This window comes from Nycticebus coucang, chromosome 19 (genome assembly GCF_027406575.1).
Source record: "Nycticebus coucang isolate mNycCou1 chromosome 19, mNycCou1.pri, whole genome shotgun sequence".
Lineage (NCBI taxonomy): Eukaryota > Metazoa > Chordata > Mammalia > Primates > Lorisidae > Nycticebus > Nycticebus coucang.
In genome coordinates this window covers 27,120,951-27,148,029 of record NC_069798.1, presented here as the reverse complement: position 1 = coordinate 27,148,029, position 27,079 = coordinate 27,120,951, and the positions used below count along the sequence as shown (strand labels likewise).

At 43.9% G+C, this 27,079-nt stretch overlaps 1 protein-coding gene and 1 pseudogene across 7 annotated transcripts in view; both read right to left on the bottom strand.

Annotated features, from left to right (window-relative positions):
* Positions 1–9,967: 9,967 nt before the first annotated feature.
* MAPRE2 (microtubule associated protein RP/EB family member 2) overlaps positions 9,968–27,079 on the bottom strand; it is a 186,169-nt gene continuing 169,057 nt past the window's right edge. For 4 of the 7 annotated variants that reach the window (XM_053571095.1, XM_053571092.1, XM_053571096.1 and 1 more), the window contains 4 exons: positions 26,578–26,717; positions 20,862–21,020; positions 17,971–18,100; positions 9,968–13,087 (listed from right to left, as the gene is read on the bottom strand). In XM_053571095.1, coding sequence (XP_053427070.1) covers positions 17,972–18,100; positions 20,862–21,020; positions 26,578–26,717 — 428 coding nt within the window. In that variant the 3' untranslated portion in view covers positions 9,968–13,087; position 17,971. The remainder of the gene's footprint in view (positions 13,088–17,970; positions 18,101–20,861; positions 21,021–26,577; positions 26,718–27,079) is intronic. The other 3 variants (XM_053571094.1, XM_053571093.1, XM_053571098.1) reach the window with 1 other exon arrangement.
* On the bottom strand, positions 16,177–16,308 carry LOC128572243 (uncharacterized; annotated as a pseudogene).

The following is a 27,079-nucleotide window of genomic DNA, read 5'->3' as shown; positions in this document are numbered from 1 at the left end:
GAAATAGAAAAGTAAAATCTCTAGTAACCTCAATCAGAAATGATAAAGGGGTGGCCGGGCGTAGTGGCTCACGCCTGTAGTCCCAGCACTGTGGGAGGCCGAGGTGGGTAGATTGCCTGAGCTCAGAAGTTCGAGACCAGTATGAGCAGCAGTGAGCCAGAGTAAGACCCTGTCTCTACTAACATCAAAAACAGCCAGACGTTGTGGTGGGCATCAGTAATCCCAGCTACTGGGGAGGCAATGGGAAAAAGAATCACCAGAGGAAGAATATTTAAAAAAATAAAATAATAAAATAAACAAACAAAAAAATGTACTTCAAACAAAGAAGAATGGATAAGCAAGCTGAAATTAAAAAAAAAATTAAAAAAAAAAGACATGATAAAGGGAAAATAACAACTGATCCCATGGAGATACAAGAGATCATCTCTGAATACTACTAGAAACTCTATGCCCAGAAATTTGACAATGTGAAGGAAATGGATCAATATTTGGAATCACACCCTCTCCCTAGACTTAGCCAGGAAGAAATAGAGCTCCTGAACAGACCAATTTCAAGCACTGAGATTAAAGAAACAATAAAAAAGCTTCCAACAAAAAAAAAATGCCCTGGTCCAGATGGCTTCACACCAGAATTCTATCAAACCTTCAAGGAAGAGCTTATTATCATACTGCACAAATTATTCCAAAAAATTGAGGAGGAAGGAATCTTCCCCAACACGTTCTACAAAGCAAACATCACCCTGATACCAAAAGGTGAAAAGGTGAATTTCAGACCAATTTCACTCATGGATATTGATGCAAAAATTCTCAACAAATGCTAGACAATAGATTACAGCTTATCATCAAAAAAGTCATTCATCATGATCAAGTAGGCTTCATTCCAGGGATGCAAGGCAGGTTTAACATATGCAAGTCCATAAACGTTATCCACCATATTAACAAAGGCAAAAATAAAGACCATATGATCCTCTCAGTAGATGCAGAAAAAGCACTCGATAAAATCCAGCATCCTTTTCTAACTAGAACACTGCGGAGTATAGGCATAGGTGGCACATTTCTGAAACTGATTGAAACTATTTATGACAAACCCACAACTAATATTTTACTGAACGGAGTAAAACTGAAAGCTTTTCCTCTTAGAACCGGAACCAGACAAGGCTGTCCTCTGTCACCTTTACTACTCAACATAGTGCTGGAAGTTCTAGCCAATACAACTAGGCAATACAAGGAAATAAAGGGAATCCAAATGGGAGCAGAGGAGGTCAAACTCTCCCTTTTTGCCGACAACATGATCTTATACTTAGAGAATCCCAAAGACTCAACGACAAGACTCCTGGAAGTCATCAAAAAATACAGTAATATCTCAGGATATAAAATCAATGTCCACAAGTCAGTAGCCTTTGTATACGCCAATAACAGTCAAGATGAGAAGCTAATTAAAGACACAACTTCCTTCACCAGTTTCAAAGAAAATGAAATACCTAGGAATATACCTAACAAAGGAGGTGAAGGACCTCTATAAGGAAAATTATGAAAACCTCAGAAAGGAAATAGCAGAGGACTTTAACAAATGGAAGAACATGCCATGCTCATGGATAGGAAGAATCAACATTGTTAAAATGTCTGTATTTCCCAAAGCAATCTACCTATTCAAGCCATTCCTATTAAAATACCAACATCGTACTTTCAAGATTTGGAAAAAATGATTTTGCATTTTGTATGGAACCAGAAAAAAACCCGCACAGCTAAGGCAGTTCTTAGTAATAAAAATAAAGCTGGGGCATCACCATACCAGATTTTAGGCTGTGCTACAAAACCATAGTGGTCAAGACAGCCTGGTACTGGCACAAAAATAGACACATAGACACTTGGAATTGAATAGAAAACCAGGAAATGAAACTAACATCTTACAACCACCTAATCTTTGATAAACCAAACAAGGGGAAAGACTCCCTATTCAATAAATGGTGTTGGGAGAACTGGATATCCACATGTTAAAGACTGAAACTGGACCCACACCTTTCTCCACTCACAAAAATTGATTTCAAGATGGATAAAGGACTTAAATTTAAGGCATGAAACAATAAAAATCCTCAAAGAAAGCATAGGAAAATCACTGGAAGATATTGGCCTGGGGAAAGACTTCATTAAGAAGACTGCCGTGGCAATTGCAACAACAAAAATAAGCAAATGGGACTTAATTAAACTGAAAAGCTTCTGTACAGCTAAGGAGACAACAACCAAAGCAAATAGACAACCTACACAATGGAAAAGGATATTTGCATATTTTGAATCAGACAAAAGCTTGATAACTAGGATCTATAGAGAACTCAAATTAATCCACATGAAAAAAGCCAACAATCCCATATATCAATGGGCAAGAGACATGAATAAAACCTTCTCTAAAGAAGACAGACGAATGGTTTCATAAGAACAACCATATGAAAAAATGTTCATCATCCCTAGCTATTAGAGAAATGTAAATCAAAACCACCCTGAGATACCATCTAACCCCAGTGAGAATGACCCACATCACAAAATCTCAAAACTGCATATGCTGGCGTGGATGTGGAGAGAAGGGAACACTTTTACAATGCTGGTGGGACTGCAAACTAGTATAACCTTTTTGGAAAGAAGTATGGAGAAACCTCAAAGCACTCAAGCTAGACCTCCCATTTGATCCTGCAATCCCATTACTGGGCATCTATCCAGAAGGAAAAAAATCCTTCTATCATAAGGACACTTGCACTAGACTGTTTATTGCAGCTCAATTTATAATCGCCAAAATGTGGAAATAGCCTAAATGCCCACCAACCCAGGAATGGATTAACAAGCTGTGGTGTATGTCCATGAAATACTATTCAGCCATTAACAAAGATGGAGACTTTACATCCTTCTTATTAACCTGGATGGAAGTGGAAGACATTATTCTTAGTAAAGCATCACAAGAACAGAGAAGCATCAATCCTATGTACTCAATTTTGATATGAGGACAATTAATGACAATTAAAGTAATGGTGGGGCTGGGAGAAAGGGAGAGCAGAGAGAGGAAAAAGGAGGGAGGGGTGGAGAAAGGAAGAGCAGAGAGAGGGAAAGAGGGAGGGGGTGGGGCCTTGGTGTGTGCCGCACCTTTTGAGGGCAAGACACGATTGCATGAAGGACTTTGCCTAATGAATGCAATCAGTGTAACCTGGTTTATTGCACCCTCAATGAATCCCCAACAATAAAAAAAAAAAGAAAGAAAATTCACTTTCAACCTGTTTATAATTCTTCCTCCTTATTTCATTTGCATAAGAAGCAACCTCAGATCAGATAACTGAGAAAAATTAAAGTTGCCATGAAAATGCCACTTCAATTCAGCCATTTCTTTGAGCATGTATGGTGTGTTGGGGAAAGTGATATAGCTGGGATTTGAATCTGGTTCAGATAATTTTCAAAGCTATTCTCTTTCTTCACTGTGTGATTATCACTGTGAAACCATTTTGCAACCTATAAAGGGTTCTATAGATATAGTTGAGATTTTTATTAAAATATTGTCCTCTTTTTCCCTATAGACTTAGGTTTTTACTAGGGAAACATGCCCTTATCAGGGCACGTCCTCCAGGATAATTTTGAGGGTTACAGTAGTGTGTAACAACCAATATTTATCACATGCACTGAAAATTTTCCCATTAGTAAATTGCCAAGGATAATTGGAAAAGGCTGAAACATAAACAGACTCACCAATGTCTAACAGTTACAATGCTTTTCGGGGAAAGTGTGACCCTGGCTGTGGCCCTCCTGCCTCTCATCTGCGTGTTGATGGGAGTGGGGGAGGACAGGGGCTGGCCTGTGTCCTGGCCAGGTCCTCAGCCCTCAGTGTGAGGGCAGCCCCACTCCTCAGTTTTCTGACTGTTGGGACTGAGTCTATCTGCAGCATTCAGTGTCTTCTAGAACTTGTGAGGGGTCTAAGGTCACACTCTGACCCTCAGGATTCATCTAAGGCTGCAGGGAGCAGCACTTGGAGTGGGCTCCGCATCATTCTTCCTTGATGCCCGGGTATACTGGGGATGAAGCTGAACCCTGCCCCTGGGGCCGTTGACATGTGAAGTTCCAGCCCCCGTAGATGGCCTGTGACTACACTGCATCTTGGCGTCATGTCATGAGGGACAGTTGGAAGCAGGTCATTACAGTGTTACTCTACTTGCTGTGAGATGTCCTTAAGGTCAGGGCTCCCTACATCATTTAATTTCTTCCTAGGAGGGGCCATGTCACCATTTCTATTAGGCTAAGAAGCCAAAGTCCTAAGTAATTGATTTGTTTTCATCTTAAGGGCACTTTAACCAGGACTCTATGGATAAAAAAATCTGAGGATGCTCAAATCCCTGATATACAACAACATAGTATTTGCATATAACCTACACAGACCCTTCTGTATTCTTTAAAGCATCTCTGTATTACTTACAATGCCTAGTACAACATAAATACTGTGTAAATACAGATGCTCTTGACTTACTTCTAGATATATGCATTATAAGTTGAAAACATCATAAGTGGAAAAAAACATTTAATACCCTGATAAACCCAATGTAAAGTTGAACAATTGTAAGTCAGGTACCACATGGAGCTGTTATACTAAATTTTAAAAAGTTATTTAGAAAACATTTTTGGTCCCAGGTTGGTTGAATGTACAGATGCAGAACTCCTGGATGCAACAGCCGAATGTTATTTCCCTCTCTGAGTTGGCTACAAGGAAGCTTGGAGATAATTTTTTTCCTGTAAGTCCTAGTAAATCTAAAAGAAGTTAGGGTATGTGGAAGGCTACAAACTAGACCTCTGGCTTCATCCTTTCCCTTCCTCCTTACTTCCCCTTCACTATGATTTTCTCACAGGTAATATACTGCTTTTAAAAATATGCAAATGACTTCAGTTTACTTTTTTGGACTAAGGTGGAACCTAGATGTAATGGATTCCAAGTGCCTCTTCCTATAGAGCAACATTAACATAACCAGGATAGTGATGTGATGGTTTAGGAGTGAACAGTTACTTTTACAGCTGTCATTCACCCATATTGGTGCTCAGCTTTTTAAAATAAATTGGAGGAGGCTGGGCACAATGGAGGCCACAGCAGGAGGATTGCTTGAGGATAGGAGTTTGAGACCAGCTGGAGCAAGAGCAAGACTCTGCCTCTACAAAAATAGAAAAGTTAGCCAGGCGTGGTGGTGCACACCTGTAGTCCCAGCTACTTGGGAGGCCAAGGCAGGAGGATTGCTTGAGCGCTGGAGTTTTGATTGTAGCAAGCTTAAAAATTTGTTTTGGTGCCCAATTCATAATTGCCAAGTCACAGAAGCATCCCAAGTGCCCATTGACCCATGAATGGATTAACAAATTATGGTATATGTATACCATGGAATACTATGCAGCCATAAACAGGATGGAGACTTTACATCTTTTATGTTTACATGGATGGAACTGAAACATATTCTTTTTTAGTAAAGTATCTCAAGAATAGGAAAAAAGTGTTCAATGTACTCAATACTATTATGAAATCAATATATAATCACCTACACATAGTCCAGAAAGGAGGATGGAAGAGGAGGGAGAAGGGAGGGAAGGAGGGTGAGGGGAGGTCCGGAGGAGGACAGGAGGAGGGAGGGTATTTGGTGGGACTTCACCTATTGTGCACAAAATTGTGATGGCACATTTCAAAAACTATTGAGAGTAGAGTATAAATGTCTTACCACAACAAAGAAGTGAGGTGATGGTTATGTTAGTTTGATGTAAGCATTCCACATTGTATATCAAATCAGCACATTGTACCCCATAAATGTGCAGTTATGATTTAATAAAAAAATTATTTGGGGGTTTTCTTAGTGTTAGCAGCTTCCTCAGTTTTACATTTAAAGCAAGGCCATGTTTGGTAATTTTCCCCTCCTATTTTCTTTTTCTTTTTCTTTTTTTTTTTTGTGGTTTTTGGCCAGAGCTGGGTTTGAACCCACCACCTCCAACATATGGGGCCGGCGCCCTACTCCGCTGAGCCATAGGCACTGCCCCTTCCCCTCCTATTTTCTTCCTGGGGAGACAACTGAGTCAACGCTTGAATGCTTACATCTATCCTTTCAGTAAAGAAAGGTGGCTGTAAGGGAACAGTCCTTCTGAAAAGCAGCAGCCACTTCCTTCTCTGCTTTCCAGGGCATGGTTTCTCCAGAGTAGCAGCATTAATGGGCCAAAGACCAAATCCATTCATGTGACGGATGGAAATACGCCGGGCTCTGTGCCACTCTTGTGCCAACGGTGCAGCCTCCGAAGTCCCTGCCAGCCCCAGGGCAGCCTTCAGCTTCCCATTCAGACTTTTGGTTGTCCTATGAAGTGTGCACAGTTCTTGCCTCAAACCAATCTCATTGGATGAGGACTGCTTCTCTTGGGCCACATCTGGCTACTGACACAATCAAGTCCCTCGCTAGGCTACATGTGACTTGAAGCGTACAGGAGTATTTTAAAGATACTTCCCTTAGAAGGGAAGAGAGCCCACCTCCCATACTACTGGCAACTTTTCCATCCTTCCCCTTTCCTTCTGAAGGAAAACTGTCCCACAGGAAGCCCACTGACAAGGTACCACTCGGGGGATATGCAGGGCGGAGGCTGCAGAGCTGCAGTTTTCAAAGGCACAACTAACAGTCCAGGATCCTTCATTCTAGTTTTTCAAAAGCCTACAAGGTTAGCCCTATAAGCACACTCAGATTGGGTGTGGGGAGCACTTCACTTTTTTTTTTTTTTTTTTTTGCTTTGTGGAATGTAGCAGAGTCACATAAGACAGTCACTCACAGCTGTCTGAAAACCAGTTTGGGTAACAGAACAAACATCACAATGATCCATGCTAGATTATGACAGTCACTGTCTTCTTAACAGCTACATGATGTTATTTCATAATGTTATGTGTTGAGTGTGTAACTGTGGGGGCCAAGGCATCATTTTAAAGCCTTTTGTAAACTGGGTATTATGGAGCAAACTTGTGTGTTCTAACTAGGAGTTATTTGCACTGTAGAATTTTTACTTAGTAAAAAAAAGGTGGAGATATAACATGTCTGCCAACTTCTACCATTGTGTTCTCAGAAGAGACAAATTCTTTACGAGTCTTTTAAAATCTAATGTGGCCTTTTAAATCTTTTAAAAGGAATGTTTCTTGACTGGGTGGGGTAGCTCATGCCTATAATCCTAGCACTTGGGAGGTTGGGGCAGGATGATTGCTTAAGCTCAGGAGTTCGAGACTAGATTGAACAAGAGTGAGATCCCATGTCTACTAAAAATAGAAGTATTAGCTGGGCATTGTGGCAACTGTCTGTAGTCCCAGCTACTCAGGAGGCTGAGGCAGAAGGATCATTTCAACCCAGGAGTTTGAGGTTGCTATGAGCTAGGCTGACATCATGGCACTCTAGCCTGGGCAACAGAAACTCTGTCTCAAAAAAAAAAAGAAAGAAAGAAAAGAAAGGATATTTCTCATCCTGAAGTAAATGTTATCCAAATTTTTAATAAAGTAAAACTAAGCAAAACCTTGGATGCTTTGGTAATGATGTGTTAAGTATGACTGAGCAGCATTTTGTGCTATTTCAAAATCATTCTCAAAGAATTGAAAATGTTCTGAGGTAAAATTATTATTTTCTTTCCCTGCATTTTTTTTTTAAACTTCAAGTGATCATAGGACACAGTGGCTCCTGAGCCCACCTTGACACTGTTGAGCCTATGAAAAGCCTAACATTACATCGATTTTCTGTTGTCTTTTTCTTAAAAATCTTCTAAGAAACCTAATTCATTAGTAGGATGTTACACTTCAGCCATATAATAAATATACCAGATTGGAAGAGAGCAACTTTAGTAGTAAGCTGTGAATTTGGATCAGAATAAGATGCTGAATGCATTTATGAGAACTCTTCATTCATCACTTTCTAATTTCTAGAACTAATTCTAATTTCATTTAAGCTGACCAAAACATTTTAGTGAATAAGATAAACATATCCTTAAAATTTTTATTTTATACAGATGACCTTCAAGAAGTAAAGACGCACCACAGGATATAGATATGAGAGATGCTGGTTACAAAGAAGGAAATGGGTAATTAACTCTTATTCTCTGGAAAAGAACATATTTAGGTATTAGACTGACTCCCCAAGACAATCATAAATTCAAAGGCACATTAATAATGTCATTACCCTTTTAAAACACTTAATTTACCCCCAGTCTTGATAAAAGTGTTACTAAATCCCACAAGGAACCCATTTAAGAAATTAGAACTTGGCAAGCTAAAAAGTTTTAATATTTTTTTCTTTAGTGGAATGACAGAAACCGCATTACAACAAATTAACTTCAACTGGGCCTTCCACTTTGCCTGCCTCCTAAACCCCACAGAGGTAAGCACAACCTCAGTGAACCACCTTCTGAACGTTCCTAGTCTGTACAAGACATGGAGTCTGGGTCAGAACTGGGGCGGGGGTGTCTGCCCTTGGAGAGTCTGGTGAGCTGACACCCTGGTGGCACAGGAGGGTCCTCCTGGGATTGTTGGACTTCTCTTCAGTACTGGTTTCCTTTTAGGCAAATAAAGCCAGAGCTCTTCTAATAAATGGAGAACTGCTTTTCTTAGTTCCCAGTTCAGCAAAACAGAAGTTGCTAGACATTCGGGGAGAAGCTCTGATCTAACACTGGTGCTGTTCGCCAGCACTTCTTCACTACTGAGAAATAGGGTCAGTAAAAGTTTACTAGTGATAGTCTACTAATGATCACAGCAGTTGTGTTCTAGCTGTTGAAAGAAAGAAGAGGTCAGAAACTAAGGGTGTGTGTGTAATTCTAGAGAACTGGCATTTTATAACTCAAATTTAGTGGAATTTCATGAGACCTCCGGATTCATGAGCCTAGCCAAAATGCCAGGAACAACACACTGTGTTTTTAGGGATGATGTCGGATTTAATAAAATAGAACAAGCATGTTATTTCACTGAACCATCAGTGACAGGTCTACTAGACTCCACCAGTCCACTTTTAAAATGAATAACATGTATTTTTACATGTTATTTGTACAAAAATGTCTAAGTGTAGGAGCTAATATTTAAAGCCCAAGGTGAATTCAATGGGCAACCAAGTGTTTTGAGCATGAGATTTCATAACGCGGTGATGGATTGAATACTTCACAAATGCACTGGGGCGGGGTGGTGGTGGTGGTGAATGTAGGGGGAGAAGAGGGTACCGTCTTTATCTTCTGTTATTTTCTCTCTTAATAGCAAAGTTGCCTAAAGGCAAGTGAATGGAAAATAGTTGCCAGGGGACAGTAGAGAAACAGAACTGGCCTGTAGGTGGCGCTAGAAAGAATTTAGGGGTGGCTGGCGTCCTCGCGGCGACCCCTTGGTCCCACTGTTGTTACTTGCTCTTAGGTCTCCTCAGCTGGTTCACTGGGCCAGTTTAACATTTCTTTTTTCACCTATTTCTGTGCCTGTTAAGTTTTGTATTCCATTTATAGCTCATGTTGATAAATCACCGCCATATAAAGTCAACAAACAAGGGGGTGAAACACACTTATTCGAAGAGCTTTTGCCAGTCAGGTCATTCTGTTTACAAAGCACATCTGCCTGCTTCTCCCAGAATCCTATTTACCCCTCCCTACCTCCTCCAGATGGAGTGGGCTGGACTTGCATGAGCTAGCATTTTGTTTGCTCACAAGTGAATGTTTCCCAAGGGAATGTTTTATTTTTATTATTATTTTGGTAAAGTTTTAAAAGGTGTTGTAGCTGCTACATTTGATATCAAATACTGATCTATAATTTGTTAAACATTTGCCACTGATAAAAACAGAGACACCCCTCTCCCTGCATAAAGCATAATAAAACGTAGGTTTTATTCACACAAATTTATTTATTTGTGTGAATTCACACAAATCTCCTATTCATGTTCACATGTTCACTGTAATGGGAAGCTTTAGCATAGAATCCATAAATCCAGGCAGATTTTAACATATGCTTTTTTTTTATTAAATATGTAAAAAGGTCAACGCAAGTCAAGTTATTCACATATTCAGAGACAAAATACTATTCTACCATGCAACAATAGGTGGGTAATGTAAAATGAATGTGATACATCTGAATAAGACTTTTTCATCTATTATGTCATTACTTATCTATATTTATAATTAACAATACATATGTTTACATTCCTTTCAGTTTACATTTAATATATAACAAAAGCTTTATGGTGTACTATTTAGTAAAAGTAATCTGAATGCATCATAAATCTTAACGGAATAATGGAAATACTCACCAGGGAAGGAATTCTTGGTTCCCTTCTGGAGTTTACCTCTCTCGGTCAACAGATTGTTTTTTTCTTTTCCCTGCCTTTCTGCTTAGAATAAACATGGGCTTTCTCTTTGCCCCCTGCTTCGATCACTTCCTATCTGATGGTAACAGTGGAAATGCTATAACCAGCCAACAGTGGACATGAGGGGGGACGAAGGGTGAAACTGGGCTTTCTGAGAGGGAGGAGCAGAGCACATACCCAGGGATACTTCTCAGCCTAGCCTAGTGACACATGACCAGGGGCACAGAGGACAGTGTGCCCTAATGCCGAGCTGACAGAAGGATGGGATTCTACCATTCATGGGGAATGAGTGGTAGCCTGCACAGAGACCAAGATGACTGACTCAGAAACTCAGTTGTTACAGATTCCTCCAAAGCATCTGTGACATCCTCTGGAGTATAGCACAAAAGATGATGTGTAAGATGGGGACACAGAGAGGAACATATAGCTCTCCTGTAAATAAGTGAATAGTCTGCCCAAGCCTTTAAGAAGGAAAATGAAGTATGGGGACCAGGAAAAGTTCTCTTCGTGGGCTAAGAGATCTGGCCAGGGAGTTGGAGAGAGACAGAGTGGTCCCATCAAGTCATGGGCAGGTGTACACAAGTTATAACAGTATTAAGTGGATCCTAGAGAAGACATGATCTTGACTCCTTGCTTACCCCATTCGTGGAATGTCATCCACACGAACAGAGTCTGGTCACAATCTACCCAGCACTGGGTATGACCGTGATGTCTACAGCAGGCAAAGAATGGCCTAGGAACCACTCAAGTATGATTGGCCTGGAGTTATTTATTGTGACCTCTTTACAAGAGCTATTTAAAAAAAGGAAAATCCGTGAGTGCAATAGGCTCAGGAGGGCAACACAACATTAACAGGATGCTGTGTATAGCACAGCCACTACCTGTGACCAGGAGTGGGAGGACGTCACTGCCGAGAGCCAGGCTGTCGAGCCTTAGAGAAATGAGCTGCCGCTGTAATGCAGGGTGAGCAGGAGAGAGAAGAAAGGGAAACCAAACACCATGGAACGTCTGTCCAATTCCGCACAGTGTGTTGCAATCATCTAAAAATACAAGCCATCTTTTCCACGTAAAACTTAATAAATACCACTTTGCTGCAAGAGATTTATTTTGGAAAGACTTCTTTTGGTGAAAAGCTTCAATGTCAGAATTTAGAATTAGTATTTCATCAATTAATAAGGAACTTTCAAAACTTCATGATCCATAATTCAGAAATTTATTTTAAGCTTTTCAGTTAAGTGGAAAGTGGGGTGGGGCACAATTGCTTCTTATTTTTGTTGTACCTGCTAAGTCAAATAACAAGTGAAAGTAACAAGTTAGAAACCAAGTGCAATGAATGACCCAGGAAGGGATACCATCTGTTACAGGAGGAGAAAAAAAGGCCAAGGTTTGGAAAGAGACTAAGAAAATGTGCAAATATTAGTTAAAAAAATAAGGAATGCTTTTAATTGTTTTCTCTATGAATTGCCATGGTTTATCAAAGATCAATGACAAGGAGGGCCCTTGTGTCAAAGAGAGGAAATTCCTTAGTCTGGAAGATACTGGGTGTCAAAGATTTTCCTGCGTGTCATAGATTTTCCTGTGCTGTGATTTCAGTGTCAACACCAGACTGCAGAGCCATGATTCTCCCTTGGAATTACGCTCCTATTAAGAAAGTCTTCACTTCCAACCTTCCACCAAGCGTGCAGCATGACACGGAGCCCTGCAACTCCGAGACGCAAATCCCGAAGCTATCTTTTGGTAGGAGTGCCCTCGTGTGACTGACAGTTTGGGGGCTGAAACCCACAGGAGGAAGAGAGACAAGGCAGGAAGATCTGGACCCACCCAGACCCCCTTTGGACTGCAGGTAAGTGATGACAACTTCTTGGGGAGAGTGGCTGCCCACCAAAGAGGACCCTGAGAAAGAAAATAGCATGAGAATCTGGGAAGGGGATGGGGACAGGGGCACATGGTGAGAGGGTAAAGCTGAGATGCTGTTTTCCTTGAGCAAATGTCTTTCAAAAGTAACAACATACTGTGTGGTTGTCTAACATGCTGATGTATCAACATTACTGGGCCCTGAATTCCTAGCTTTGAATCCATTTTTTTTCCCTTTAGTGTTGTGAACAGAGGGAAAGACTAACCCTACATTTCCCCCCACAACACAAGTCACTGTCTATGGCTTTCATATCGAGTATCTATTTCCCTTTGTTCCAATTAATTATTTGACCAAATTTACGTTCAGAGGTTAGACTTGCAAACATCAAAGCACCACAAATGCATGTGACATCTAGTGACACTGGGTTGAGAAATGCCAATATAAATACCATTGATGAAATTACCATTGTTTCACACCAGGATAAAAAGAGGGGGAGGGGGTGGTAGTGTTGGGGTAGGGGTAGGGGAATAGTTCTGGAAAGAAATGAAGGAAAGAGCAGAACCAATCTCAAGCAGCCAAGTGGCGAAGTTGAATGGATGTGACCCTATGATCTCTCGGGTAGGTGGCCAGGATGGCCACCTGTGAATACATCTTGGCAAAGGAAATGGGAACCGGGTGCGGTGGCTGGCGGATGCACAGTGTGCTGATGGTAACGGCCAATTGGGAACAACTGCTTTCTGTCGAGCTTGAGGCCACACATGTTCCAATTCTCCAGAAGAAAAGTTCCCATGCACAAGAGAGTGTCAAGAGCTGCTGGGATGGGTCAGTACTCTTCCTGCTGCTGGAGCTGCTGCTCGTGGACCTGCTCCTCTGCTTCTGGCTCTTCCGTGTGGCCCTCCTGCGGGGGCAGGGGAGAAGTTTCAGCCGAAATAACTCACTCTGTCTGAGGCCCCATGGAGACCCAGCCCATGGTCACCGCCCGCATGGCATCTTAGGACTATGGAGAGCACCAGGCTCGGGCACAACTTGCCACACAAATGTCCCCTGCCTCCCACAGACCGACACACACACAGACACCTTAGCTTCCCTGAGCCATCAAAGAACAAATCATCTTAGCACAGTTGTCAGGCTTTAAGCCAAACTTCTCTTCTGTTTAACAGAAATCTTCCTACGTTATGTACTTTCCTACCCTCTATAAAAGTTTAAACCAAACACAACGATGCAAGGATGTCATGACAAGCACAGGTAAAGCTCAGTGATGTAAATGGTACCCCCAGTCCCCGAGGGGTGTCAGGTGGTCACCCCTGCACTGATGACCCGGACGCCCTATTTCCTATCCCCTCGTCCACTGTCATTCTTCTTGCCTGGCAGCATCTGCCTGAAAGAGATCCTTAGTTATAATCTGTTGGGAATCTTGTGTAGGCTTAGAGGCCAGAGAAGTACTTGTTAGCCTTCCAGGGTAAGGAAAGTATTTCAGCCACAGTCCAGGGACCACCCTGGGCAAGGAAGTCCCTCCCACCAAGGAAGCTCGGGGATCTGGGGACATTTATTTAGGGCACTGAGGCCTTTTGGCTACTTTCTGCTTTGACTGGGAATTTGGCACCAATGTCCTGTTCACTCCTGTGCCCAATCCAGTGAAGCACACCACGGACACAGGCTCCAGGGAGCATCAGCCTCAGCTAGCCACATTTGCAAATTCTTTCACGTTCTGACCTCATAAAGAATAATTTGCTCTTTCTTACCCAAGCAGAGGAGCACAGCTAATCCATGTGAGCTCACTGCCCCTCTGTCAGGGTAAGGCCTTCTGTGACATGGTCAGGTCAGGGTGCTGGCACAGCTGGAGGTGCTCACGTCCTCTCATGCCTGACACCTAAGTGCTGACTGCCCGTGTCCACCCTGACTGTTGGGCCCTACTCACTGAAGCCTAGGATGAACCTGTTGATTGCTAATTCACAGGTGGTTCCATCATCTCAGAAGCCAGAATTACTTTTCTCCCTTCTGCTATGAAACTAACTGGGAATCTTGTTTGTCTTGAACCTTTTGGCCTCCCCCACTGGAATTCTAGGCTACTGGAATCAGGAATAGGGCCTTGGTGCCCCCGGGGCCACACGTCGCTTACTGTATGACCCAAACTGTGTCGTGCTGAGAGGAAGAATCACACTGGATTCAAGAGCGGATAGCTGAGATGATCAGACCACCAGCCAAGGCCACCCCTTGCTGCCTTTCTGAGAGGCAGTATAATGTCAAGGTTATAAGCATGGCTCTGGAGTCCACAACTGGGTTCTGCCATTTATAAGCTGTGTGAATTCGGGCATGTGACTTAACTGCTCAGGGCCTTAGTTTTCTTATCCATAAAACTGGGGACAATAATACCCATTAACAGTTTCTAATGTGTGTCATCAATCAGTGAAATCAATGGTTTCACTGACTCCAACAGAGGAGTTATTAAATTAAATGCCCAGAAAATGTTTGGCAGGTAATAAACATTAATGTGAGTTGTGATCATTATTTCTTAGTGAAAGAACTCTTTTTTTTTTTTTTTTTTTTTATTGGGGATTCATTGAGGGTACAAGAAACCAGGTTTCACTGATTGCATTTGTTAGGTAAAGTCCCGCTTATAATTCTCTTTGAAATACTCTAGAAGCCAAAATAATTATAAGAAAAGTAACCCTTTCTGTGATGTCATAGTGAAGACTGGGATCAATCTGGTGCTGTCCCTTGCTGGGTCTGTGCCAACATACACATTATGTAGTAAATGTGAGCTTTCCTATGCCTATGATCACCTCTGCGGTCACCACCTGATCTGCTCCTCCTCTGGAAGGTTAAGGCCCAGCCCCTGCTCTGACCACATCATGCATCCTCTGACTTGGGCATTCCTCAACTGCAGGTGCTCTCTGATCTCAGGGGACCCAGAGCCCTGAGCCCCCTCCTTCCATCCCTCCAGGCTGCCCCAGGCATGACTGCAGCCGCACTCTTGGTAGCCTCCTCTTGCAAGCAGCTCTGCCCTGTCCCTGGCACATGCGAGGGTGGTCCTCTCAGCTCAGAGACTCAGGGCCTCCACTGGCAGCAGGACTGCACACTCTCCTGGGGGTAGGGAGTGTCTCTTGCTGGGCCAGACAGGAGACAGACAGTGGCCTCCCTCAGTCCTGGCTTTCCTTTCCTCTGGGGATGGAGAATAAAACAATGCTTGTGGGAGTTTCAAGAAAAGCTGGACTGGGCACTCCCAGCTGCCCCGTGCTCCTCTAAATTATGAAAATGCCACTCCTTCCTGGAGCCTCTCTCACCACCTCTGCCCTGAATTCATGGCTCCTCTCTCCAACCTTTGCATCCTTGGTTCTCGGTTTTGTCGGGGGCCGCAGCCCTGCGTGTGTTTCTGCTGGGTGGATACACTGCTGCCTCCCACCGGGCTCCCAGTGCCCCACGGGTAAGTTACGTTGTTTTATGCATCATCTTAACTCTCACATGCTAGTGTGCTGACCTCTGTACTGTACCAAACTTCAGCTGTTCTCAAGTACACTTTGCTACATAATTGTTTTTGTGCATGTTATTGGACTGCTGGAAAGATCTCAGAAATAAGAGTCTGTTTTACATTTTACAGAAAATCTTGTTTGCTGACATCACTACTGGGAGTTCACTGACGGATAATGGAGTCAGCTGAAGTTGCAAGACCTTGATTCAAGTAATAGTTAAGTCTGTAACAAGCTATAGAACCAGGAACCTACAAAGCCAGGCTGCCTTTCCAGACATGTGCAGTGAGGCAGTGGGTTCGCTGTCCTTGCCTATGAGGTCTCCACTGGCCAAGTGCAGCTGCCAGCACACACTGGGCCGATGTCCCAGTCACAAGATGTTGCCACCAGTAACGTCGTACCTCTGCAGGAACTGTGGGCCTCACACCACTCTTTCTGGGTGACAGTAGCCTAAAGAGCAAACCTCCCAGATTATCAATGGCTTGCCAATCTTTGGGGTGCAAATTAAGGTAGTCTGAAGGTCTGGCAGAACACACCTATAATTTCTGAGACATTTTCAAGTCATGATGGGGTACTGGGAAAAGTTTTCAATTAGCAATAATTGAGCCTCGGATAAACTTCATTGGCTACAATACTGCCACTGCACAAAGCTGTAATTCTGAGATATTACACATCACAGCTGAGAGCTCCCAACTTAGGCAACTATAGGCTCACCAAAAAAGAAAAAAATAATCTTTTTCTTACCCTCTATAGGAGAGTGAAGAACTTTATCCCATGAATAAGTATGAGGCCAGGTGAAACCTATGTCCAATTGGGGGCTAATGTAGTAGAGTGTCAATTAATTCTAATATACGCACATCAAGCCATCACATCTTTCTAAATGTCTAGCTGTGAGTGACTGTGTTAGAATTATTCTTCTTATAATCATTGGGAAGGGAAGCAAGTTGGAGGACAGTATTGAAGAAGGCCCTTGGCCACAGTGGGAGGAAATGGGGACAGAGGAGGGTGGGGTGGGGCCTTGAGTAGCCCCAGTGGCACCCTGCTCCTGGCCGTGGGAGGCGGCACTGCACAGCTTCATCTCCCGCCACTCCCACCGGCTGTGGCAGCTGTGCTTTCCTCTCTGCTGTGTTCACGCTGTTTCCTCTGCCTGCAAAGCACTCTTAGCTCTGTAACTCTCATCATTATTCCCAGTGTCCTTCAACACCCAGCACAAATGCTACCTTCTCTGGGAAGTCTTTGCTTGGGCCTCCAGGCTGTTTCTATCCGTGCCCCACGCACGTTTATTTATGTCTCCATTATCACACTTATCATAAGCTGACACATATTCCAGTTAGTCATGTCCCTGTCTGTCTCCCTCACTGGGACTGTGAGCTCTTCTGGGGGGAGTGGGGAGAAGTTGTGTCTTTTTTTATATATATCCAGCTCTTAGTCCAGTGACAGAAACATAGCTCATGCCAAAAAGTGTTGGTTGGAGGAGAAATGGTTTTAGGCCATTTTAACAGTGGCTCCCAAGACAACCAGTACCTCAGGAAACAACTGCTTAGAAGCTGGTGCAGCTCAGCTGACAGACTCCAAAGGCAGCGGGGAGCCAAGGACTAAGCCCACACACCTGTGGCCCTAAGTGAAGTAATTAAGTACTAAGGGAAAACAGAATGGAAATGATAAAGATCTGCTCTGGAAACTCCCATTACATTTCTGTAACTGGGAATTGAATCACCTCCGTTGACTTCCCTACTAAAACTCCCATCCAGATTTTCACATCTTCCAAACATTGTATTCCAGGATGGCCTGACTTTAGGAATCAGAGACCAATCATCCAAACTGTTTAACTGAAGAACAAGGGCTGCAACCCAGCCTCCCACCTCCAGGAAGACTTGGGAAAAGACAGACAACCACACATCTTTGCCATCTTAGATCTAGGCACACAGCTGTACCAACAGCATTCTGAACAAAGTGCTGACATTTCTTCCCAGACAACATGTGCATTGCACCCGCACACAGGTGCAACCCTGCCCGCCAGCCAGGTGTGGGAATGGCCTGAAAATAGGACACAGCATCGGGTTCAACCATAGTGGGGCAAACAAAGGACTCCCAGAGCTGGAAGCGGGGGTATGGTGGTCTTGTAAGTACTGAGCACAGCTTTTAGGAAAGTGACACAAGGGGATTGGCAGGCCACGCATTAGCAAAGCTCACTCCCCCAGCGGTGGAACCTGGTGGTGCTTCTGGGAGGCTGCCAGAGAAACAAGATTCATTATCCACAGGGAGAAAGGCAAATGCTTGAAGGCTTTACGATATCTAGGATGAGTCCTTGAACCTTAGCGGGGGAAGCAGAAAGCAGAGCAGGCTAGCTGCTCCCGGGCCTCTTCAGCAGAGTCGCGCGCGCACGCCGCATACGGAAAGCACCCAGCACAGCGTCCAGGCACACTGCAGTCTTCTCTTTCTTTCTGCACAAAAACCAAGGTTAAAAAAAAAATGGGTCTTGTCGTATTCTAAATAAGGACACCTGGCATATTCTAGATCAAACAGCTAATTCTCGGTAGAAAACTCAGTACAGCCTGACGTGCCTCTTTGGGAGTTTTCCAGATGCAAAGTTGCAATAAAAAAAATATCCTGGAACTAGAAAAATTAAGCCAGCAATTGCATTTGAAGATTTTGTTCTGGTAACCCACACATGTAGTTTTTGTTAAGGCTATTTTCTTTTCCAGATTCTAATTGTCTGCGTCATCTAAGCAATTCTCTTCTTGGATTTTGGATATGCCTTAGCATATACTTAAATGGTCTCTCTCTCTCTCTCTCTCTCTCTCGGGAGTTATTGGAGAAAATCCAGTTAGGAATTTGGTTACTTCCTTTTTCAACACACAAGGCATGTTCCACTGAAGACTATCAAGCAGACAGTAGATCCTGACGTTTTTCCCTAAGGAGCATGACCTGTATTTTCTCCTTGTTTCATGGCACCCAGTATGCCAAGAGGGAGGGAACAAAGTCTTTATGATCTGGGGCTCCTGAGTTAGATAAACCTGGGTTCAAATCCTTGTGCCAGAGCTTATTAACCACGAGATGTTGGACATTAGTTTCATCTTGAGAATGTAGGTAAGTAACAGCACCCACAGGGATGGAGTTAGGTCAGAAATGTAGGTAGGGGTGAATGTAATACCCAGTACATGCTAAATGCTCACTTCCATTTCTGCTGTCATGATCTCATTTGAAGGTAGCTCAGACTTGGAGAAGGGAAGAGCATGAATTTAGGGTTCAGATGTTAGAGTTCAAGTGCAAATTATACTTGGGAAAGCATTTAACCTCTCTACTGCCTTAGCTTCTCTCATCTGTACAATGGGATAAAACAACATCTACCTAATAGGATTCTCAAGAGCATTAAAGGAGCTAATAATCTAATACACATAAAGCTCTAGGCTTCTTCCCCTCAAGTCCCATTGCAGGTGACCTAGGAAAGGAACTACTATAATTCATTATTCGGTCTAATGAGACCTAAGAAGGTTTTAAAGCATTAATTCTCCCTGGAAGTCTGCATTTTAGTTGCCATTCACCACAAGAAAGGCTCTCTGAATCTAGACCACAGCAAGGTGATACCAGGTGTGTGGAGGTGGTGGTGATGGGAATGGTAGAACAGAGCTTGAGTGTGGTCATCTAGATCCCTAAAAGGCACATCGAACAGGCAAAAGCTCTTACCCAAGGTGGCTGCCTGCCCTTAGTCAGGCAGCAGACCACGCTGACACCCTGTCTGGAGTCCCCTGTCCACTGACAGTACTTCTGCACAAGGACTCCCTCTTATTATAAATCTGGAGGTTTCCCTCATGCTGGAAGTGCAGGGAAGAAGATTCAATACGATACACCAGCAACTGCCGTGCCAGCCGGCATCACCACAGACAGCACACCACTCACTGTGTTGACCTCATCTGACTCAGCCTTGACCAAGTGAGGGAAGAGCATCACCCTGACCCATCCAGTGCTTGACAGATTATACGCACTCTGCACACCGGGGACGTCATACACATGCCAATCTGGGGGTCACAGATATGCTGCAAGTCAGCCTCTGATTTTCCAACAGATATGGAAATATAGAGAACAGTACTGTGTGCAGCCATCACAGCCTCTGGGGTCTAATCAGGTGGAGTCCCAGGACTTCGAAATTTACATTCAGAGCTACTGATAACCAAGAAAAAAGTTTAAAAAAAGAAATGTGGGGTAAATAAAAGAAAATGGTGGAAAACTCCCAAACCCTAGACAGGGTTCCTTACAGTTTGGGAGAATTTCAGTGCTAAAATTGTGAGTCATAGAGTAAACACTTGCCCAGTATTCGGCTGGAATAAGGCAAAGTAAACCTGCTGATGGCTGGCAACATTTCATGGGAATGTTCAGACACACGTGACTCCACCAGAGAGCCCGCAGAGCGTTCAGAGAAAGGCTCCACGGTGCATCCCCTCGTTCCCTGCCTCCCGCAGTTCACTCTGGAAGGTGAAGCCCCGTCTGGCTCCTGCTCCTGCCTGGCCACTGGGCCCCTCCCTCCTGGCCTGGTGTGCCTGGTCTCCATCTCTGCCATCTATCCTGCCCCTTCCCCTCCTTGCTTCATGAGACTTTGTTCCTCCCCTGCTTCTTATCACCCTGATAGAGCCACATCCAGGGACTCTCTCAGCACTTGTGAGCAGCAATTCTGGTGGCAGGTGCTCCCCACCAAATAGGCCTTCTAGAGGTATTTTCAGGAAAGGGCCGTCCCACAGTTCTAGTCTGTCCTGGCAATGAGTAACCAAGACAACCAGCTATGAAATAAAAACGGACAGTTGTGGGGCTTAGGGGGATGAGAAAAGCATCTAGATTATTTTCTCCTTTAACCACACTCCAATCTTTCATGAAGAAAGAAGAATCCATATATAAGTTCTGACTGCTTGTTTGCTCAGAGAACTGAAAACCATTTGAGATTTGGCTGCATAAGCATCATACATGTACTCTTCTCTCTCAAAATCTTCCATCCAGCTCTTCCCAGATTAATTTATGAATGCATGTCCCCCAGGCATGGGTGGATAGATGATGATGATAATGATGCTTGTTACTCTGGGAATATCAAATGCACCTAGCTGAGCTGTAATCCTCTCTGAGGACCCGGGGAAGTTTCTAAGGCATGTTGATCCACTGCACTTTGACCAAGAAAGTCGTTTTAGAACATGGGAGTCCAGGGCTCCTCACACTTACGTGTTCTTCTGAAGCATAGAGCACGTCCATTACTCGCTGCACGAGGTCATCATTTTCCTGCCCATGTTCTTGGCAGAGCAGCTCAATCTCTCTCAACTTCCCAAAGTAGAAATCCCTTTCCTTTTCCACACCTTCAAGGGCAAGTTTTAACGAATGTACCTGTAAGGCAGTGAAGGTAGAGGGGAAAACCCCTAAAATTTAGGATAAGAAATATGTGACCAGTTATGTCTGTGAATGAAGAGCCCAAACATACAGAGGGAAACATGCAAAGTGTCCAGTGTGTAAGTCTGAGGGAGAAACAACAAGGCTGTTGTTTGGAGCTTGAGCCTGAGCCAGACAGAACGGCTAGTCAAGGGGTCCTCAAACTTTTTAAACAGGGGGGCCAGTTCACTGTCCCTCAGACCGTTGGAGGGCCGGACTATAGTTTAAAAAAAAAAAACTACGAACAAATGCACACTGCACATATCTTATTTTGAAGTAAAAAAACAAAACAAAACAGGAACAAATATAATCACACTGCCTCATGTGGCCGGCGGGCTGCAGTTTGAGGACCCCTGGTCTAGTCTCTATAGAATGCTAATCATTTCCTTTAGGCTAGTCAATGTTTATTAACTGGTGGTCAGAGCAATCGTGCTACTTGTATGACCCACCCAGGCAGAGAGTAAGCTTTCCTTTCTTGCTAGCATGGACTGAACACATCCTTCTCCTAAAACTTGTTGCTATGGTTGCAAAGTTGTGTGGCTCCAAAATTTACATTGAATTGAAATCCTAGAGGTGAGGAGGTCATGAGGGTGGAACCCTCATAAATGGTATTAGTGCCCTGGTAAAAGAGACCTAAGGGAGCCCGTTCATCCCTCCAGTATGGGAAGACAGTGAGGAGGCGCTGCCACAAGGGTCCTCAGGCAGACACTGAGTCTGCTGGCACCTTGATCTTGGACTTCCTGGCCTCTGGAACTACTGGGTATAAATTTCTGGTGTTTTTAATTCACCCAGTGCATGGTATTCTGTCACAGCAGCCTGAATGGATGAAAAACACTTGTTCATAATCTGATGACGAGGAAGGGGAAGTAAAGAGGGAGGCTGTATGTATGGCTATTTAGAGGTACACACTGAGGGTCCTCCTTCATTCAGATCACTTGAATTAAGAGCCCCCCTTAGCTTTGGACCCCTTTACAAGTGATACTGAGCCAAACAGATATATGGTCCCTACTGAAAAACTGGAGCTTGGTGACACTGAAAGCCTGGCTGAGTGGATCTGCCTCACTTTCTACAGTCAAGGCTTGGGTGGATCACTGGAAAGGCAGGAAGGCACAGAAACCCCACTCACTTCCTCAAACAGCTCTCATTTCCTCTTTCCCCCCTTAATTCTGCTGCTGGGATCTTCCAGGGCTATGTGGCTTCTCAGGGTGGTGACAGAGATAGTGCAGGTGAAGAGCCAAAAGTCAAGACAGGGCCAAACAACTCAGGCACCCCGGGCTAAAGAAACTTGACAGGGTGCAACTAGATCAGGTTTCAAATCTCAGGTTGCGACACTCCCTAGGCACAGACTATGGCCCGTTCTTGGTCTCTGAGAATGCCTCCCCCTCCTTTTACACTTTATTTTTACACAAAGTATATTTTTTATGAGGTAAATTAACTCTTTCACAGTTTTCCTAAGGTGAAATCTCTCAGATTTTTAAAACATTACATTTGTCATTTTTTTTTTTTCCTGAGACAGGGTCTCACTTTGTCACCCAAGTTTGAATGCAGTGGTGTCGTCATAGTTCACTGTGACTTCAAATTCCTGGGCTCAAGCGATCCTCCTGTCCCAGCCTATCTAGTAGCTGGGACTATTAACCACGCCTGGCTAATTTTCTATTTTTTATAGAAATCAGCTCTCACTTTCACTTGGGGTGGTCTCAAACACCTGACTGCAAATGATCCTCCTGCCTCAACCTCCAAAGCATTAGGATTATAGGTGTGAGCCACCATGCCTCATATTAAAATTACATTTGGAATGCAAAATTTTCTTCTTTTCCTAATAATCCTGGGCCTTTGTGCAAGCAACTTATCTATCTGGAATTACAGTCTCCTTCAAATACACACTGAGCCCACACAGTGGAATGCCTAACCCACTGTCCATCCCCTTCCTATGCACCTCGCAAACCTAAATCCATTCTCTAAGACTCAGAAATATGATTCCACAGTGTTAACGTCACTGTTGCCTATGGTGGAAGCTCTGTTTGTGAACTTTTAACTGATTTCTGTTAATATCATAGCTTGAACATTTGTAAAAGGTAAAAAAGATGCCCAAGGCAACTAGTTCGTATTCCAGAAAAAGGAAAATGCCCTTTATTCTAGAAATCCTTTCCTGTTGTACATACACCTCCCCAGGCTTGGCCACGGGATCCATCTCAACCTTGTGTGGGTGCCAGCGATACGGTCTGTGGAGCTTAGGTATGCCACCCCTTCCTAGCTCCCCCTGGACCAGGCATGGACACCCCCAAGCAGGGAAGCTAGGTTTTCCTGCCTCCTGAGTGCTCTGCTCTGCACAGTGAGCAAATATCTAAGGCTTCTATAGAAACAGGTAGCCCAAGGCAAGCCTTCGTGATACTGCAGACGTGTTAGGTAACAGGTGCTTGGGCTATAAACATCCCCTGATAAGAACCAACTGCAGTTAACTTATATGAAAGATCCTCTGTCATATTTCTACTCACAGAACTGATGCCAGCCTCATTCTTCGCATGTCGTGGCAGAAGCCTAAGTGATGGAGATGCTAGAGATGGCTTCTTGAGCAAAGTCAAGGGCAAGCATCGAGGAGGGGAAGTTCCTGTCTCCTGATTCTCCTAATTCCTCCCAGCAAGTCCAGGGGCTGCAGGGCCCCCAGGCCTTGCCATCTCAGTGCCAGCCACCATCTCTGCCTGGGCTAACACCCTCCCACCTCCTGCACCAGTGGGCCCTGACCATGGCAGCGACTCCAATGCACTTCCCATTGCCTAACCCACTGACAGAAAGGGCCCCTTGTTGTTTTATTTATGCCTTTTTATCTCCTATGTCTCTTGAATCATCACTATCACTGGCACTGTCTATATCTGGGGAGACTGCCTGAGGAAAAGCAGATGGCCAAGCAAATGAAAATCTGCCAGGTTTGTGCCCCTTGTCACTTTCCCTATCACCACTGTGATGCACCCTTCAGCCTTGATATCTTCACTCAGCCTCTGCTCACCCCAGGTTCTCAGTTCCAATACTGTGAGCCTGTGTGGCCCCCATGGGCCTTGGGGGCATCCTGTAGGCTTCAAGGACAGAAAATAGGAAGCAGTGACAGTGAGCTACAGAAGTGAGTGTGCAGTAAGTGCTCAGTAAACACCTGGTGATTGAAGGACTCACAACTTAGGGTGCATCAGACCTTCACTCTTAGTAAGGGTGGGGAGGGGGTGGGCATGCTCCTCTTGATGGGAAGGCATGGGGGTGGGAGGGAAGGGATGTGAGGCCTTTCGGAAGGAATTCTAACAAGGAAGACCCCTGGATTGTTCCGTGCTCTCTCTTCTCCCTCAGTCCCCTCTGGAGTGGCATTTTGATGCAGGGTGGTTTAGCTAAGACATTATAATGGTCTGGATCCCCTCTGGGACAGGCTGTGTGATTTGCAGAACCACAGGGAGCCTTGAGCCAGCCCCAAGGACAGGAAGAGGAGCTGGCTGGGGGCAGGCTGCAGGGGAAGGAGGGACTCAAAGAGCCTGGAGGCTTCCATGTGGTTATACTTTGGGCCATAGGAGATCCTGGGTGTGGTAAAGAGGGGTAGAGAGCATAGGAGTCACGAAGAAACATGAGACAAAAGAGATGTTAAAAGAATCTGAACTTCTTAGCAGTAAAGAAGTTGTCCCTGGGCATCCAAGAGAGACTGATTCCAGGACACTCCCTCTTGGATATCAAAACCCACAGATGCTTAAGTCCCCGATACAAAATGACACATAGGCATATAACCCGCTCATGTCTTCTCATACACTTTAAATCATCTCTAGATTACTTATAAAAAAACATTTAAATGCTATGTAAGCAGTTGTTATACTACATTATTTTGTATCATTTTGTTACTTTTATCATTGTATTATTATTTTTTATATTTTGAAAATATTTCCATCATGGTTGGTTGAATCTACAAATGTGGAACTTGTAGATATGGAGAGCCCACTGTAAATCCAAAACAGTATGGACCCACTGCCTGACCCTGTGCAGGTCTGCTGTGACTTGCTAACACAGGCGCATGGCCCAAGGCGCCTTGTGGTGTCTTTACTGCCTTTTATTTGAAAAGTCATTATTAAAACTCTATGAGCTCAAACTGAGAATTAGCAGGTAATTAGAACATTCCACAGTTTCTAAAACCACATCCTACCCACTGGATGACTTAAGGTTTTACCTTTTCTGTGAATGTGTTCAGAATTATTTTTAAAAATGGGTTAAGCAACTGCCTGCTTTTGAACTAGTTGTTGATTGCAAATATACAATTATCTCAAAAACTGCTTCTAGACTCTTGCTGGCTCATCAAGAATAAGATGGACTGGCCCAGTGAGTGGCTGGGAACAGCCTGAGGACTTTGAATAAAGGCTCCCCTCACAGTACACAGGATAGAAGGGTCTCCTCCACCCTGGGGGGTGGGGGGTTGGGTAGCTTCTGCAGTGGGCCCTACCCTACCCATTATTTCATTACTTTTAAAGTATATACATAACCTTAGGCAAAATTAGCCATTATTAAAAGGGCATCTAGGATTTTATAATGACAATTACAAAGACGGTGGAAGTAGATTTACTGTAATTGTGAGGAATATTAGATAAAAACGATTTCTACCTTAAACATACCTGTAGCCTTTCAGGTCCACCCAATACTGGTGTTCCCACAGCATCCAACACCTTTGTGGGAAGTGCCAGGTTTTGGGTTTTGCTTATGTAATAACTCACCGTGTGTACCTGCTGCCTGTAAGTGCGGCTCTATCTTGCTGCCATTATGTTACTAGCATTAGGCACAGTATCTGATGCATAGAACAGGTTCAACTAATAGCTGCAGAAAAAAAAGGAAGGAAGGGAAAAGGGGGGAAGGAAAAGGAGACAGAATAGCCCTAAAGCAGTCTTTATCACTGCCTAGAATGACCAGAAGTAGGCAAGATGGGCCACAGTCCAGCCCGGAGCTCATGAAAGCCACAGAGGAACAGAGGAGGGAAGGGTGGCTTGCGAGCGTGCCCCAAGGCTGAGACATTTGCTCTATCTTAATGTATAGCTTTGAGATTTCTGATTAACATCTTTTATTCATCACGGGTTACTGATTTCATCTTCTTAAGCAATTGTTTTTATTCTTTTTTTTTTTTTGTAGAGACAGAGTCTCACTGTACCGCCCTCGGGTAGAGTGCCGTGGCGTCACACGGCTCACAGCAACCTCTAACTCTTGGGCTTAAGCGATTCTCTTGCCTCAGCCTCCCGAGTAGCTGGGACTACAGGTGCCCGCCACAACGCCCGGCTATTTTTTTGGTTGCAGCTTGGCCGGGGCTGGGTTTGAACCCGCCACCCTCCGCATGTGGGGCCGGCGCCCTACTCACTGAGCCACAGGCGCCGCCCTGTTTTTATTCTTACTTGCACGAAAGCACTGACTCTGCTGCACCTTCCCTCCCATACCCCAGCCCAGTGCTTTGGCTCCTCAAGGCTTACATGTGCCACTGCTCCCAGGGCCACAGCCAGGCACGCTGAGTTACCTGCTCATTAAGCTGTATGACCTGTGTTTCTAAATCTTTATCAGATTTGGATGCTGAGCTGCTGGACGAAGCCCTTTTGGCTGAGGAGGGACGAGAAGGTGTGGATCCTGGTTTAGATGCTGGACTTGATCTTGCTGCGCCTAAAAGCAATCAGAATAAATTATACATATTGGTAACATAAAAAAGTTCTTAAAATATACAGGATACTTATAACACAAAAGGAATTTACTAAAACATATAAAAAAAAGATAACTCTAGTGATCCCTTCCCATGAAGAAGGGAGTACAAATATGCCTAGAAAAAGCACATATGGTTAAATGAAGGTGCTATTTTGGGCAAATTTATTTAACCTTTGTGAGTGCTGTGTTTGGCTTTGAGTAATAGGAAATTAATGCAATTGTCCCTCCTCCCTCCAGAGAGATAAAAGTAACAGAAACAAAGGATTTTAAAATTTTTAAGAGGAAAGGCTTTGAGGTAAATTCACTCTAATTGAGTTTCTAAC